This window comes from Pseudomyrmex gracilis, unplaced genomic scaffold (genome assembly GCF_002006095.1).
Source record: "Pseudomyrmex gracilis isolate BER0280 unplaced genomic scaffold, ASM200609v1 scaffold_2, whole genome shotgun sequence".
NCBI classification, from domain to species: Eukaryota; Metazoa; Arthropoda; class Insecta; order Hymenoptera; family Formicidae; genus Pseudomyrmex; species Pseudomyrmex gracilis.
The window spans coordinates 1574895-1591389 of NW_018020586.1; the positions used below are offsets into that span (position 1 = coordinate 1574895).

At 34.5% G+C, this 16495-nt stretch overlaps 7 protein-coding genes across 8 annotated transcripts; 1 reads left to right on the forward strand and 6 right to left on the reverse strand.

Annotated features, from left to right (window-relative positions):
• Window positions 1-130: 130 nt before the first annotated feature.
• LOC109853926 lies at window positions 131-2341 on the reverse strand. The gene is made up of 2 exons (XM_020426506.1): window positions 2111-2341; window positions 131-2032 (listed from the first exon to the last, which is right to left on the reverse strand). The coding sequence occupies exon 2, from the start codon at window positions 1924-1926 to the stop codon at window positions 526-528; it is 1401 nt and encodes a 466-aa protein (XP_020282095.1). The 5' UTR covers window positions 1927-2032; window positions 2111-2341; the 3' UTR covers window positions 131-525.
• Window positions 2342-2535: 194 nt separating this feature from the next.
• Window positions 2536-5988, reverse strand: LOC109853509 (probable cleavage and polyadenylation specificity factor subunit 2). Its single transcript, XM_020425718.1, has 10 exons — window positions 5701-5988; window positions 5433-5592; window positions 5008-5359; window positions 4609-4919; window positions 4272-4531; window positions 4010-4195; window positions 3465-3834; window positions 3141-3332; window positions 2903-3040; window positions 2536-2792 (listed from the first exon to the last, which is right to left on the reverse strand). Exons 1-10 carry the CDS (start codon window positions 5847-5849, stop codon window positions 2700-2702), a joined length of 2211 nt encoding a protein of 736 aa, XP_020281307.1. The 5' UTR covers window positions 5850-5988; the 3' UTR covers window positions 2536-2699.
• A 172-nt stretch (window positions 5989-6160) lies between these two features.
• On the forward strand, window positions 6161-8141 carry LOC109853516 (26S protease regulatory subunit 8). The gene is made up of 6 exons (XM_020425731.1): window positions 6161-6312; window positions 6394-6538; window positions 6698-7108; window positions 7225-7451; window positions 7563-7838; window positions 7980-8141. Exons 1-6 carry the CDS (start codon window positions 6295-6297, stop codon window positions 8118-8120), a joined length of 1218 nt encoding a protein of 405 aa, XP_020281320.1. The 5' UTR covers window positions 6161-6294; the 3' UTR covers window positions 8121-8141.
• Window positions 8142-8682: 541 nt separating this feature from the next.
• On the reverse strand, window positions 8683-9902 carry LOC109853525 (peroxisomal biogenesis factor 3). The gene has a single exon (XM_020425743.1). It carries the CDS (start codon window positions 9878-9880, stop codon window positions 8699-8701), a length of 1182 nt encoding a protein of 393 aa, XP_020281332.1. The 5' UTR covers window positions 9881-9902; the 3' UTR covers window positions 8683-8698.
• A 75-nt stretch (window positions 9903-9977) lies between these two features.
• On the reverse strand, window positions 9978-10669 carry LOC109853536 (mitochondrial import inner membrane translocase subunit Tim8 A-like). Its single transcript, XM_020425754.1, has 2 exons — window positions 10449-10669; window positions 9978-10186 (listed from the first exon to the last, which is right to left on the reverse strand). The coding sequence occupies exons 1-2, from the start codon at window positions 10533-10535 to the stop codon at window positions 9995-9997; spliced, it is 279 nt and encodes a 92-aa protein (XP_020281343.1). The 5' UTR covers window positions 10536-10669; the 3' UTR covers window positions 9978-9994.
• A 748-nt stretch (window positions 10670-11417) lies between these two features.
• On the reverse strand, window positions 11418-13587 carry LOC109853670 (receptor-binding cancer antigen expressed on SiSo cells-like). Its single transcript, XM_020425999.1, has 4 exons — window positions 13189-13587; window positions 12820-12972; window positions 12612-12722; window positions 11418-12388 (listed from the first exon to the last, which is right to left on the reverse strand). The coding sequence occupies exons 1-4, from the start codon at window positions 13351-13353 to the stop codon at window positions 12197-12199; spliced, it is 621 nt and encodes a 206-aa protein (XP_020281588.1). The 5' UTR covers window positions 13354-13587; the 3' UTR covers window positions 11418-12196.
• Window positions 13588-14975: 1388 nt separating this feature from the next.
• LOC109853724 (WAP four-disulfide core domain protein 2) lies at window positions 14976-16440 on the reverse strand. Of its 2 annotated transcripts, none has more exons than XM_020426104.1 (3): window positions 16351-16440; window positions 15514-15805; window positions 14976-15363 (listed from the first exon to the last, which is right to left on the reverse strand). In XM_020426104.1, exons 2-3 carry the CDS (start codon window positions 15746-15748, stop codon window positions 15146-15148), a joined length of 453 nt encoding a protein of 150 aa, XP_020281693.1. In that variant the 5' UTR covers window positions 15749-15805; window positions 16351-16440; the 3' UTR covers window positions 14976-15145. The 2 variants fall into 2 exon arrangements, with proteins under 2 accessions (XP_020281693.1, XP_020281684.1); XM_020426095.1 differs by having other exon boundaries at window positions 16336-16437.
• Between the last annotated feature and the right edge of the window lie 55 nt (window positions 16441-16495).

The window sequence follows — 16495 nt, forward strand, 5'->3', positions numbered from 1 at the left end:
TTGCAACATATTCCGTTTTACTTTAAATTGTGACCACGCGACCTTCACACACACACACTCTTTGTAAACTAAACACACATGAAGTATACTCGACCTATCTCATTAACCAAGACTGTGTGCGTATGTAAACTTTTTTTTTTATATCTATAATACAATAATATCGTCACTTTTGTGAATCATATCATGGATAAATTTTTGTCGCTATGTAATTTAATAATAAACACGAGAAAAAAAGGAAATCACGAAACAAGAGCTCATGAAAGAAGTGACAATAATCGTGTAGCAATAATTATAATTTTATTAGAAGCTTCTGAAGCTTCGGATGTGTATAAAGTATTGATATAACATGTGTACATACAACCGAGTAGTCATGACACGATGATTAAGGCACCTATGAAAGACATAATCGTGAAAACGTATGAACAGAAACGGGGTATACGTATGTGCGCGAATGGAGCATTATTCAGGAAAGACTTTTTGTACAAGTATCAATCAATTTAAAACTAGTCCTCTCGCTAATTTGTATCACTTTATGTCTATGTCAGGCACATTGTTGTAGTATTTCGTGAGTATCGGTGAGTTCTGTAGATCCTGGGCAAATCTCAGAATCGCGGAATCTTCCACTCCCTGACCGTCTTTGTAATTGTCACAATATTTGTAATGGTTAATCGCAACTAAATCTATTCCTGCCTCTTTGGTATGTGGATGGAAGTTCTGTGATATTACAGAATTCACGTATGCAAACGGATCGTACATGTAAATGGGATAATGATCTTTGACTACATTTCCATTGACTTTCATTGTCTTCTTCAACACCATCATATTGGAATCGGTGTATTGTTTATTATCGGCTTGCTGTGTGCAGAACGTCGTAGTATTCAGTGCGTACCGACTGACTGCCAGTCGAGTAGTCAATCGACCGAGTTTGCCAATCGAGTAACGTTCAAAATCCACCATCAGATCGATCGCCGTGTGATGATACTTGAGGACCATGTACTCGTTCCATGAAAGAACAATGGCATAAGCGACACCGTTGTACGTGCGATACAAACAATCAATTTCCATGATTTCTCTTATTACGTTCTGATCGATGTCCATGAAAGGGAAGTTCCACGGTATAACGGTGTACGTGAACTTCCAGAACAGAGTTGGATCGTTAGCGATTTCCTTCAGTTTGGTGTTAATTTCATTCGGAATTCCAGAATCGTACACGATGAAGTTGTTCATTCCGATCAGTGCATGAAAATTGACGAAGTTTATTATATCCGTGGCTTGAGTCGGTTTTGTCAACGATTGAGTCACACACACACCTATTCTCTTGTGACTCAAACTCTCGGGTTGCGATTTTATAGGAAGAACAGGCGCGTAATTGAGGAACTTGTTGGACTTGGTGAGAAACGTCACTCCGGTAGGAATCTTAACGCCATTGGTATTAACGTACGTGCAAACAAAATGATATCCTGCGTATTTTGTGTTATCCTTTCGACTCGAAGCAATTTCACTGACAATGGGAAGAAACTTAAAATTGCCTAATATAGGCTTGCTCTCATTCTCGAAAAACACAAGGCACTGCACGCTTGCGACACTGTTTGCAGTGCCGAGTGCAACCGCTCTTATATTCCTGTCGTCGAGACGGTACGCGGAGTAAACGTACAAATCGTCCTCCAGACGTTGCCAGGAGGGCATTGGTTCGTCAAATCTTGCATTGAATGCAGTGTATGTTGGAGCAAAGTTTGTGCAGTTCATGTCTGCGTTCTTCAGTTCGGGCTTGCCGAAATAATTGAAAACTTCTAGGACATACCTTAGCCTATTATATTCGTGTCTATAGACGAGCAGAGATACAAGGCTCACTACCGCGATCACAGCCAAAGCAGCTTGATAATATTTCCTCATGTTGTCTCTTTCGACGTTTCTATTTAATTTCATATGATATTGTCAGAGTTTCTTTGTGAATGCAGATTTCTTTTACGCACAATAATCTCCAACTCATAACCTTTCAGCATTAAAACTGCGACATAAATAAGCGAATATTCTGAAAAAAAGTAAATAAATAAACACAGGCTCTTTTAATCCCATAGTATTTTTAACTGAGCTGTATATAAATGCTTACTCTATTTGTTGCAAAACGATTTCATAACCAAGTCGTGTGTTTGTTGCTTCAAATTTTCTTAAATTTCGACCGCTTGACTCGTTACAGTAGTGTTTGTATAATCTTTCTTTCGCTGTTTTCTCTTTATTGCGCTTAAGTTCTTGATCAATTTTATTTATAAAACTTACACAATTTTGTCACAGTTTGCAACAGATCGACTGCATTTGTGTACATTTATCGGGAAATGTTACTGACGACGCTTGGCTCGAATCTTCGATACATCGGTTCCAATCTGTACTAAAAGTTAACTGTCTTCTTTTATAATACGTTTTGTTGCAGATATAGACAATACAATACAAATAGGATAACTATAGGAAAAATAAATAGAATATAAAAATCTTATTATATTATTATCATAAATAACATTTATATATGTACATACAGAGTAAAAAATCATTATCATATAAAAATAACATTTTATAAAGTAAATGTAAAGAGAAGTCCAGAGAGTGCGCATATATAAAGAAATCTTTCCTTTTCTCTATTTTTATATAATATTGTATACAAAATATATTATATACAGAAACGCACACACACACTACTCAATAATTTATACAATTGCATATTGTTCGTATAATAATTCTCGTACTTTGTAATAGTCCTCAGAAATACAACCTTCCAATATTACCTTACCCGCTTCGTGCTGAAATGAAACAGAATGTTACGTAAATCAGATTATACGTACGAACAACACCGTTTCTCACACGTTTTACGTTAAGTTATTATTATTAATATCACATAAATTCAACAAACCCTTCTGACGGCGATGGTGTTGTTGCAACACCACAATACTCCTCCGCTAAATTCCGACGGAATGTTACTTTTATTTAAGATCTGCTTGAAATCGGACAGTTTCAATTCATTTATGAACGTTGTTTGATGGCCTGGAACCTGAAACACAGAAGCGCGAGGTGTAAATTTAAAAATAAAATGTTTTTTTCCTGTGATCCAATTTTTCTCTCGTATTATTATATTTGTTTTTTCTCTCAACCTCGTTCAATGGCAAGGGTTCCAGCGTCAGTATTTTGTCGCTCTCGTCAATCTTTTCGGATTCGGTGTCGGCAACGGCGTCCGGACAAATTTGATCGCGTGCCGTTATCATAGCGTCAATCCACGCTACCTCGGAATCGCCCTTACCCTTCGAGAAATTCAATCCACTGACCAGAGCATCGGTTAAACGCACCTGACAAACGAAATTTGTTTTAATTTTTTGTAATACGACCGATTGTTTTAACTAATCAGAATTGAAAGGAACTTGAAAGCCGTAATGTAATTATGAAAAACAATGTCAGTAGAAATATTAATTAGATATTACTTGATAAATATGTGTTTCCGTTGTGGCGTCCAGTGTCTCTCCTCTGCCCGGAATAAATACTCTCGCGCCAGCGCTCTGTGCCTGTTGCGCTAATATTTCCGTGTCTTTAGGCGAGCCTCGGACCAAGACCACTCTCCTCGGTCTTAGCTGCGTCAAGATCTTCTGCAGCGATTCTCCGTCGGATCTGCCTTCGAAATCGATATACGTAACAGACGCGTTTACATTTATCGTACGAGAAATCTGTACACATTTGGTTGGTATATCAAGAGCGATTTCCGGATGATGATTGGTTTCTTCTTGTTTCATATCTGCATTTTCTTTATTGTCCTCTACTTCAGGTATAGTTTCTGCTATTTTGTAATCTTCCGGCCTGGTAATAAGCACAGAAAATTTTCATTTAAATATATTAAAAAATAATCTGTGTGTACGGAGATATAACACAAGCAAAAATTTGGTTTTCTTGAAAAATATAAACCACATCACTACAGTACAAAGCGAAAAATATATATACTTGATAAAAAAATATTTTATAAAAATATTTTTACTTTATGATTTCACCGTATTCGTCTACTTTGATTTTTTCCTCCACAAATGGAAACATGGGATGCTGCTTTTTACTTTGTTTAAAAAAACCCGGCTTACTTTCTTGCTTCACCAGTAAATCATGCTTTCCTCTCGCACCGCCGACTTCTATCTCGTCTTCCGACTCGGAACTTATGTCAGCAGTTTCCCTAATTAAATGATAAATTTATATAAGCGCATCAGAGTGGAAATATAAATATTAACTAAATGCGCATCGAAACATACATTTGCTCCTGTTTTATCTGCTCCTGTTTCTGCTTCTCTTTTTTTTGGTAGTTCTCCAGTTCAGTACCCTCGAGTTTCACGCGTCTCCTTATGTCCAGTACAATAGTGCGATTTCCACCTCTTTCCACCAAATCTCGGGCGAGTGTACCCGGAGATGTTCTGCTCGTTAAGATGATACTGTTTTGCGGATTACTGCACCACTGGAGAAACAATTCGCGAGAAAATCCACATTCCATGTCCGGAGTGCTCGCGAGCACCACCTAAATATAACATTTAGAAATTGATTTCAACATTCAAAATATAACATCCAATGTGTAAAGTCGTTACTTTGATGTACCTTCGGACTCGGAACTTGATTCAATTCCATCATACTGTGACAAAGTTGCAAATGTTTGAATTGGAATGGATTGTTACGCGCGCCTTCAAAACTTCTCATCAACTTATCACTCATCCATTCGATCTGCGATTTTGCAAACTCCACAACGTTGTAGCTAACGTTATTGAGAAGAGCTAATGAGTAAGCAAGTAATCCTGATTCTTTGTTGCGCCATAACTGATCCAACATATGTGCTAATTCTAGTACGCGACCAGCAGTATCTACACTGACCAGTACATTGCCACCACCTCGCAATGTTTGCAAGATATTGGCTAAAAAAAATCAAAGAAAAATTGACAATATATTTTTACTACAAATGGATATATTTGAATTATAACATAAACTATGTAAAACACATACTCATTAACTTCTCATCTCTTGTCCTTCGTCTGGCTTGCTGATATGTGGCATTAAATGCATCAGTTATTAACAGTGATGGCCTTTGTAGTCTGTCTAATTCGCAGCCATTTAAATGACGCTCTTTTTTATGATTGAAATCTACTGCATATATTATATCTTCCTCTCCAACTTTTACAACTTTCCAAATTGTTCCACCAATCATATGTCCAGCTGGCAAAGGTGTCAAAGTGACACCATAGCCTTTACCTTTCAGTGATATGCTTTGATTGTATTTTAACTGCACAATCTTATCAAATGCAGCATCAACATCATCCAATGTAAATAAATCAAAATCTTCCATGTTATGCCGTGACTAAAATTGAAACGATACTTTAGATGTTAAATTGAAGTTGTCTTTCTATACTTTTATATACTGAAAAATATACCTGATACATGTCATACATAAACATTTGGCCCATTTTGTAAACAGGTATAGTGGCATATATAGCACAATTCAGGCCACATTTGCCTACTAAGTATGGTAATGCACCCAAGTGTAATGGATCCGGATAGGAGAGCAACACAGCATCTATCTGATTGACATGTCTGAAGAAGTAGAACAAAAAAATTTTTTAAAAAGGCACTGTAACATTCAATTATCTTTTCTTACATGACAGATGTTTTATCATAAATGTATGATAATATAATATATACCTTTTTAGTTCTCTTATAAAATCTTGATCAAACTTTTCGTCCCACCCACAATCTAATAATATTCTTAATTCATCAACTTGTAATATGTAACAAGGCGGGGATTCATCCATTGCCCCAGAAATAGCGTGAAGCTTTATAATGGATGTCATTTTCTGTAGTCTTTTCTATTAGACTATTAATCTACGATTGTGAATCTGTGTGATTCTGTTTTGTAATTGATTTTTAACAGATATTTTCCTCAATCTTCTTTTCTTAACCCTAATCTATTGTGATGCTTCCAATGCCCTAGCCTAATCTGACCTAGAAAGAAAACTGAGATCGGCTACGGCCCTAGATGGGACCACATTGGCACTTGTGTAACCAAGTAGCAAGATTCGTATGTTAGTTCCAATGTGCATCACCGTGGACATAGCGCTGGCGAACAAGGAGGAAAAGCGATTACAGTTAAAGTCCGTGGCCAATCTCAATTTCCTTTCTGCTGATACAGTGACAGGCAAGAAGTAACTTTGGAATTGTTTGCAAAAGGGTTAGGTGATTCTATTGCATTAACTGGAGGTGTATTTTAGTAGAGCGTTCATCTCTTTGGAGACAATCATGACGCTCACAAATAAGGTAGGAAAAAAAAATTATTTTTTATTTTATCGCTAAGAAGAGTGTTTACTTACTTGTAACCAATTTACAAATGTCTTTCAGATGGATATTGATGAGAAGAATGCCAAAGGAGAGGGTTTCAAACAATATTATATTACAAAAATTGAAGAATTGCAATTGATTGTTGCTGAAAAAAGTCAAAATTTAAGAAGATTGCAGGCACAGCGTAATGAACTTAATGCCAAAGGTATTCATTCTAATAATATAGACACATATGTGTATTATGTGCATTATGTGTCATACTGTTTATAAATTTAATATATTCTTGAGTAACACACTACGCTTATATTTATATGTGAGAAATTTTATTACAACATAATTGTTACCATATGATTTTCTGTTACAGTACGTCTGTTGCGAGAGGAGTTGCAACTTTTACAAGAGCAAGGTTCCTATGTAGGCGAAGTAGTTAAACCTATGGATAAGAAAAAAGTTCTGGTCAAAGTACATCCTGAAGGCAAATTTGTGGTAGATATAGACAAGAATATCGACATCAATGACGTGACACCAAATTCACGTGTGGCTTTGCGCAATGAGAGTTACACTCTGCACAAAATATTGCCAAATAAAGTTGATCCGCTTGTCTCTCTCATGATGGTCGAGAAAGTGCCAGATTCTACATACGAAATGGTCGGAGGTTTGGATAAACAGATAAAGGAAATAAAAGAAGTTATAGAGTTGCCGGTCAAACATCCGGAATTATTTGATGCTCTTGGAATTGCGCAACCTAAAGGTGTACTGTTATACGGTCCACCAGGTATATAGCAATTTATTATATGAAAGTAATGTTTCCTATTATGAAAGTTTTAATTATCTCTTAAAAATTGCTATACAAATGTCTGATTGCATTTTAAGATTGAGAAAATCTTTCAGGTACTGGAAAAACTTTACTTGCAAGAGCAGTTGCACACCACACAGAGTGCACCTTTATTCGTGTATCTGGATCTGAATTAGTTCAGAAATTTATTGGAGAAGGTTCGCGTATGGTTCGCGAACTTTTTGTGATGGCGAGAGAACACGCGCCATCAATAATATTTATGGACGAGATTGATTCCATTGGAAGTTCTCGAATTGAATCTGGATCTGGTGGTGATAGCGAAGTATGTAATGAAATCCAATTACAATATATATATATATTGAAACATATATATACAATATATATACGTACGTGTGTGTTTCTTGATTGTGTTATGAACGATTGCATTTTTTAGGTTCAACGAACCATGTTAGAACTGCTGAATCAATTGGACGGTTTTGAAGCAACAAAAAATATCAAAGTTATCATGGCTACAAACAGAATTGATATCTTAGATCCGGCGTTATTACGTCCCGGACGTATCGATCGCAAAATCGAATTTCCGCCTCCAAACGAGGAAGCTAGGTTGGATATCCTGAAGATACATTCGAGGAAAATGAATTTGACACGTGGGATAAATTTGAGAAAAATTGCTGAGCTTATGCCTGGTGCATCGGGAGCCGAAGTGAAGGTGAGAAAAACTAATAGATCATATAGAAATATAAATTAACTTCATAATTGTCAGCATCGAATATAATCCAATGTTTGCTATTACAAAGAAAACCAAAAAAGTTTGATGGATCTTGCAATTAAACATATTTGTGTTGTACAGGGTGTTTGTACGGAAGCTGGAATGTATGCTCTTAGAGAACGTCGTGTTCATGTAACTCAGGAAGACTTTGAGATGGCTGTAGCGAAGGTGATGCAAAAAGATTCCGAGAAAAATATGTCCATTAAAAAGTTATGGAAGTAATCAGTTTTACTCTGATTGTTTTTATATATTACTTGTATATCTTTAACTTGCTATAGTGTTCTTAACGCAAGCGAATTCTTTTATCTATAATTGAAAAGTGATGTATTTAACATCTGTAAACATAAAAACGTATATAAAATTGAAGACAAAACTAAATCTTTATTACAATGTCCAGTAACAAATTTTATTTTACAATTAGTATTAAGATCGATATGAGCCAATTACGCCGGATGCAATTTTATATACATATATATACATATACATATATATATATACATACATATATGTATATAAACCTTTAAACATGAAAATTCAAGGTAAATATTTTATTTTGTATTAAGAAATTAATAATTAAAATTGCCGTACGCCATCATAATGCAAAACAGGTACAAACTGTTGCTGCGATTTACTAATAATAATCAAATTATAATGAAACTATTATATTGAATTTATATTTGGTACTTCCACGTTGTTTTGTTTATAAAAACAATTTGTGAAACTTGACAACAAAATGATGTATTACACATTCAACAGTAAAATAATTCCTACATATAAATTCTCTTGTAATGTTTTAACTTTCATTGTTGACTAACTGCTTCGTAGATATTCGCCCCAAGTGTTTTGAGATCGTCATTTAACACTAATCGTTGAAGCCAGTCTGCCGCTAAATCCTTCACCAGTGGGTTATCCGGGATCTGTCCGTTTAAAATAGGAATGATCTTAGCCAAAGCCATAGTAGTTTTGCTAGTGTCTACGAATTCGATCAACCCGTTTGCAGTCGGTTTGTTCGAGCTTGTCGAAGCTAGACTTTCGATGCCAGTTTCTCCTGAAGAGACTGACACTGAAGAAAGCATCGCATCTTGTTGAGTGCATCTAACATTGGCTTTCAAAGCACCATCGAAGTACGTGGCTAAATGATCAACGAATAAAACAAATCCGCTTCTAATACATTTTTGCATTAAATCCTGCACTTCTTCACTCTCCGATATATCTATTGTTTGAATAATTAAATTTGCATAAACCGACGACTCGGCAGGAACTCGTGAGAGACTCAACGACTCATTTGTATCGTGCAACATGTATCGTGTAAGCTTTTTAACAGGGTTTCTCGCGCTATCAGCAGATATAGAAGATATAATTGCCCAATACATTTGCTCCAGATCTCTCCATGTTAACTGCTTTAATAGAGACCACGAAGCTATTACTTCGTCAACTTTACTTTTGATGAAATCGGTTAATTCTTTGACACTTTCGTAAATAAAGTAACTAGAGTGTTCCAAATATTTTGCTTGCACCTCACTCTGGATATCGGTCTCTGTGCTGCTTTGTACACTTTTGTACATGTATCCGCTGATTAGATTCAATTGAATTCTAAGAAATGTAACTAGCATTGTGTAGGAATAAATTATTACAGCCGATCGCGTAACGGCTAAGACTTTTAGTTGATTCCACGATGCTATTTTATCAGCAGAACCGTCCTTTAGCTGACTAATAATAGCTTCCGTATCGGTTTCTTTGATTATGGAGTTTCTTAGTGTCGCAGCAAGAGATAATATTGTTTGATTACATGTTCTTTCCGTGCTCTCAAAATATTGTCGCTTCTTTGTTGTTTCCATCAGTATCTTTATTTCGTTTTCTTGGTACTCTCTTAGCTTGCGCTGCGTATACCGTGTTAAAAAAACGATGCCGCCGATGACGATACTTCCGACTATAAATTTACGCCTGTGGCGACTTAAAAATCCCCGAATACGTGAAAACATGACGATTATTTGTACAAGCTTCAATTCGCATATAAGCAAACGTTATTGTGGACTTTATATACTTCTTGCAGAACTATGGAAAACAAACGTTCATATATTTACAGAAAGATATAATTATTCCAGATTCTCTGATTCAGGCTGTAGACTCGAAGCTACACGTTCTAATCTATTGGTGATATAATTAGTAGTGTCAATGAATCTCTCTACGCAATTCACAAGACACTTGTGGACTTTGGATTCCAAGCGCGGTGTTGGTCTGTCCATACAAGTCTCCCAACAGATGCCTGTTAATTCGTGTACTATACCCTGAAAATCAAGAATACAATTTATATATATATATATATCTATTATAAAGAAAAACATTTGACAATGTTGCATATAATCATATATTGATTTCCACAGAAAATAAAAAAGCAGATATAGTGTTTAACAAATAACTATGAACGTTCATATGTACATACAAATTAATTACTCAGTACAAAGTACAGATAAAAATACAATAAAATATATGAATAGAAAATATTAAAACTTTAAATTTTGCTAGTGAAAAATAATTCAGAAATTTAACCTGAAATTGATGTCTCTTTGTTTCAGCCTCGATAAATCGTTGCAATTGTTCATCCACAATAACGTTTGAGTTTTCCATAAGATTCATACTTTTACTCTTTGTTCACCTATTAAAAAACATCAATGCAAATTAGGCTGACGTAAATAGTAACTCTTTTTATCACTTTTTAGGCACAACAATGCAAAGTCGCAATGCAAGTACGCGTCTAACCTTAGTTCTTAAGCCCGATCTGCATAGAAAGGGTGCGGTCAAAATCTCACTGCAAACGTTTCAAAACATCATTCTATCTTTATTTCTCGTTACATGTAGAATAAAGATAGAATGATGTTTCAAAACATCTGCAGTAAGACTTTGACCGCATCTAATAGAGATATCGCAACACACAAATATGAGAAACCGACCAATTATATTAGACCGATTTGAACACGTCAAATGCATTGCAATAGTGGTTCTTTTCAATAAACGAAGACCGGCTTTCTTTTGTGATAAAGTGAACATATTTCATCGTGTAATATTTATTGACATATGGTAACAGTGTATTTTTTTGAAATAAGAAGAAACTGAAACAATTGTTTTTTTTAAAGGAGAAAGATAAAAAGATGGGATTTTTAAAATAAAACAAAGTAGGTTTTGTTACGAAATATTTCAAAAAATCTATGTTTACTATCATATTTTAACAGTTTATATGGATAACAAAAACATGTAGATAAACAATTTAACGAAATCTAATAAGCTACAACAGTTGTTTTTTTTTTTTTTTTGTAAACTCGATATCTAATAAAATCTGCGCTTTTCGCAGAGATTTGTAAAATAATCACAAAAACCGATCGTAAAAACATGGTCTTGTCTTTTATGTTGCTCACACTTTTTTTGCAGATTTTGCACTTCAGAAAATAATATGTATATAATGTATGTTCATACTTTGGTAAGAAAAGAAAAACAATAGAAAAAGTGTAAGAAACACAAACAGATCGATAAAATTCTTTACTCAAAACGTCAAACTTCATAATCCACTATTGTAATAAAACAAATTGTTCTATTGTATGTCAGGGACACATCACATTTGATACATTATATAAAATTTATAAGGAATGTTCATATCACGTTTTATACAAGTTTTATGGGACATTATCGACACACTGTGTATTTATGTTATTTTGCTATTAAGATTTAGAAAATTGTAAAGAGGAAAAGTGATGCAAACATATTTAAATATTGAAACATCTCTCACGAGAACGTTTGCATATTTACTACAGTAGCAACAGTATGTCAAACTTTTCTAAATTATGCCAATAACACAGGTGCCTTTTTGTCTTACTTCAAGTATTGCAATAATTAATTAATCCTCTATTACCCAATTTATTTTTAAAGATTTAGAAAACAGTAATTTTTATGAGCAAAATCGCAAGATAATATCTAGAGACATATAGTTTTACAAGTAAAATTTATACTCAACTGTATTCAAGAAATTTATAATGACAATTTCGTGATAAACTTGACATTTTTGCGATACCATTTTGTTTGTTTCACAAACATGCTCGTCAAACGTGAAATTCCACACGACTGCTAAATAAACAGAAACAGAACAATACAATTTAAAATTAACGTGATTTAATTTGAACAGTAGAGATTGGACAATAGAGAATTAATATAACCAAGTTAGTTTTTTTTATATTAAAAATACCCAAATTACGTATCCTAGTAGATTGTACATTATTGTTTTTGATATTCTCATGCCAGATGTCGCATCACGAACACAATTTCGCGCCCAGAGGCTGTGACTTTGCGATACGATCCAGTCTCTTCTGCTGTTGTTCTATTAACCGTTGTTCTCTTTCTCTTCTTCTTTGCTCTCGGAGCATTTTCGTAGGATCATTGAAATCCTCTATAGCATCTACTTCCCAACCAATAGCATTTTCTTCCCACTCTTCTAATTCTTTCTGCAAATGAATGCAATTATTAAGGCCGGTATTCATAGTCGAATCTTATATTTAGGATTGTCTTAAGTTTATCTTCAGATGCTCTGCAGCTAATAAAATTACTCGCACATAATCTGAAGATAAACTTAAGACGATCTTAAATACAAGATCTGACTATGAATAGCCTAAATGTAGGTTTTTAGTAAACATATTCTATTAAACTTGTTCTTAAATAGATATTTACAGTTGGAGCAGGGTCCATGGCTGTGAATTTTGCAGCATTGCGAGAAAGGTCACCTGTATGTTTGTCCCTGATCACAATTTTGGTCTGTCTAGTGATTTTTGGAGTCATATCCTACAAGAGATTCAGAAATGATCAATTGAAAGCTTTTTCATTCTGAATTTTCTTTGCTATTATAATAAACATACACACATCACAATTGTATAAATACCTCAAAAAAATTCAGCTGTTCTTCAGCAGGAATCTCTGATGGTTTACTCACTTGTTGTCGATACTGCTCTATCTTTGCTTGTACTGGATTAATTGGTTTATCTGGTATAACAACAACTGGATTTTCCTCCCATTTGTCCCACTGCTCTAATTCCTTTAAAAAAAAACGTCACTGATCAAGATCACTAACTCAAGTCGCAATAATTTAATCATTTTTAAAGTATAATTTACTTATACATCTTTAGTTGTTATTCTTGATAAATTAGTTACATTTTTAAAATGAAAATTTATTTTCTTACATTCTACAATACTAATTTTGGAAATTACATGATAAAATACATAAGGAAGAATTAACAATGCGGTATCTAACCGATGAAGTAGTCAGGACATTCGGTACTACTCCTATTGTAGACAGAGGCACGGAGTCGCAGGACGATCTTCTTCGACGACGCAGGCAGCACATTGCACGCTTAAATATTCCGAAAAGCAGTACGAGCAGAGCTTTGAGCCGATTTATCAGAAATTCCACAGCCATTTTCAATACTAGGCCAATGAAGAGTTAACCTCCCTCCGAAGCCGGAAAAGACGGAATTTTATGCAATTATCGTGATACGAACACAAGATTGGCCATTTTGCGAATCAAATCTATGCGAACTGATGAGCTCACATTGTCTCTTACACTTCTCTCTCTTTGTGCGTAAAATCGTAAGTTTTTATAATTTTAGGAGAAAAATCTAGGATTGCTTACGTTGTAACATAACCTACAACATTGCAGTGTGATTATATCGTCGAATCGAAGTGTTCTAAATATATCGATATTGATAATTCTTCGATTATCGATTATCGAAATATCTTGAATTGCGAGTATTGCGACTTCACAGAAAGAGATTTGATTGTATCTTGAAAAGCCAAGACATCAAGAGAGAGAGAGAGTAACTCTAGCAATATATATTTAAATATTTTAAATGTATTATTCTGTAAGTGTTAATAGTAATTCTATTTAAATAAATAATATATATTCTTTTTTTATCACATTCTATTTTTTTTATTCCACCACGAGCTAATAGATCTGGTTATATTGCTTCAAATCAACAATTTTGCACTTAAAATGAGAGGTATATATATTTGGGAGAGAAAGAGTGAGAAATAAAAAATTCTAAGGGCGAAAAGTGCAAGCAGGCCTGATGATATTTAAAATATTTATATAGCAGTGTCAACAAACATCCATTGGTTTTGCCAGTTTGCTTCAGAGCCAATGAAAAATCGAACAACAGTGACCAGACTCTTACTTCTAGGGATTTTAGAGCGGAAAAGCGATAACAGCTAATTTGTGTGGTGTTGCAATCTTTCTCTGATTTTAATATACAATTAGTAGCTAAAAGCCTTGAACAATAATGTTGTTGTTAAAACAACAAGATTTTAAAATATAACTTTTTACTTTAAAAATCTTTCAATGTGCATATACGTAAAAGCACACATAAAAACTGCCATTATACATTAACTTTGTTTCTGCATATAGTTAAAAACTGTTTACTTACAAAACAGCTAAGCGACCAAACCAACGACTAGCGGAACTAGCATCACCGCGAAGAGCGATAAACGTTCTGCATAAAGAATTTAATAGAGTACAAATTATGTCTATATAATAAGGTTTCTAAAAAAATTAATGTAATTGTGCAAAAACGGAAGTTAATTTTTATATACTTGCAACGTACATTATTATTTTTGTTTTATTATTCTTTATTTTATAATTAAATTCTGGCTGAAATTAATTCAACAAGTTTGTTGCGTCTCGCAAAATTGTGCGTTGCGAATAAATTTTGCTTGTCGAAAATCTTGCATGTACGATTTTAGACGCATATGCTAATAATGTCGCATTGTGCGTTGAAAGTTACGTGTTGCATATACGTTCGCGGAGAAACGCGCAATATTGATCGTGACTTGCAAGGTTACGCGGTGTTTAAATACTTAACTTTCATTTTACATGTGTGCCGATCGTCAATATAAATAATCGCTGTAACGAAAACGCTGCGACGGTGCTTCTGTAAACTCTCTTCCAACGAGAAAAAGACAGTTTTTTTCCATCTTTACTTTGACGACAGATTGAAAGAGGAGAGAATATTAAAGCGAATAGAATGCAATTTGAGAATGGCTTGGTAGTTTATGACATACGCAATTGAATTTATTTGACAAAAATATATCAAAATAGAATAAAAGCAAAAAATCTTAAAACTACCGTGTAATAAATTGTCACACGATTATTAGCGTTATTGCCCTGTAAAGTAATATCAATATTATGTAGATAATCTCGAAAGTTTGACATTCTCTTAGTAATAATTGTAATCGTATCCGATGCGCGAGGCTATCGGATTAATCGGAACGCCAATGGCGGGTTCGGTAACTTCGATCTCCGGTTTTTGACAAGCTAAAGCCCCGCATCTGTTCTTGCAGCACTTTAAATCCGCTCTGCAATCGCTATCGCTGCTGCAAGTCGACGAGCATACCCATCTTCCCGTCGGTACCGATGGACAAGATCCTGATTTCTCTGCGAGACAATAATCACATATTGTAAAATATTATATTAAAATTTCTCACACACACACACATACACAGTTTGTTTTCGTACAGTCACTAAAACGCTCTAAAAGTATCGTATTAATGTGCTGTTTCAAAACACAATGGAGAAATTACTCACCTGCCTGATTAGGTGTTCGCGGATTGGTGACGGGCATCGAGCAAATAGCACCGCCGCATCGGGTCGGACAACATTTGCCGATTCCCGCACAATGCGCGTCAACGTAGCAAGTACGTCCGCAGGATTGTACAGGTAAGGCAGGTGGACACGAACCTGGTTTTGCCACATATCTGGTTTGCGCTTTTGCAAATGAGATTATCGCCAATGAGACTAAATACACTGCTAACAGCTTCATTCTTTTGCTTTCGAGCAATGCGGTGTTTGTTTTGTGATCGCGAGTGTATTTTACAAGCTGCACACACAATAAATGTTTTCTTGTTGGTAAAACAAAGAAATCTGTGTCTCAAGAAAAATACATTTAAAGCTGTTTTCAAGTAAAATGTTTTACATAGAGATCAATATTTTCCTTATACTTTCAATGGTTTATTCAATTACACAATTTTAATTAAAAAATCTAAAATAAAATCTAAAATAAAATACACCAATACTGTTTATAACAAAAAATTGTTTCAAGTGTTTCACTTTTTTAGAAGTTAAAAAAATTAAACAATAATGAAACAACTTGAGAACTAATTTAGAATAATATATCAACGTCTTATTTTTAATACTACATTTAATAGAGAGAGAAAGAGATTGATTGTGACTGAATATTGATTTATCTATTTGTTTTCTTGTTAATCTTGATCTCTTGATTTTCGTGTTTGACTAATTTTACACTGCGTAATACACTATCCCCGTGAAAACAAGAATCGCGTGAATAAAAGACATTTTGCACTTGGAATGTACACTTAAAACTTATAATTACTGAGATTTGTGTCATACTTTGTTTTTTTTTACCAAGGAAATATAGTCGATAGCTAAGGTGATCACAGTCTTCTCGTTTTTGCAACTCAACAGAGCATGACACTTCCAATATATATATGCCTATATCGTCATCAGCTTTTTTCCCCCTCTCAGTGATCGTCAAACACCGCGTTTACTC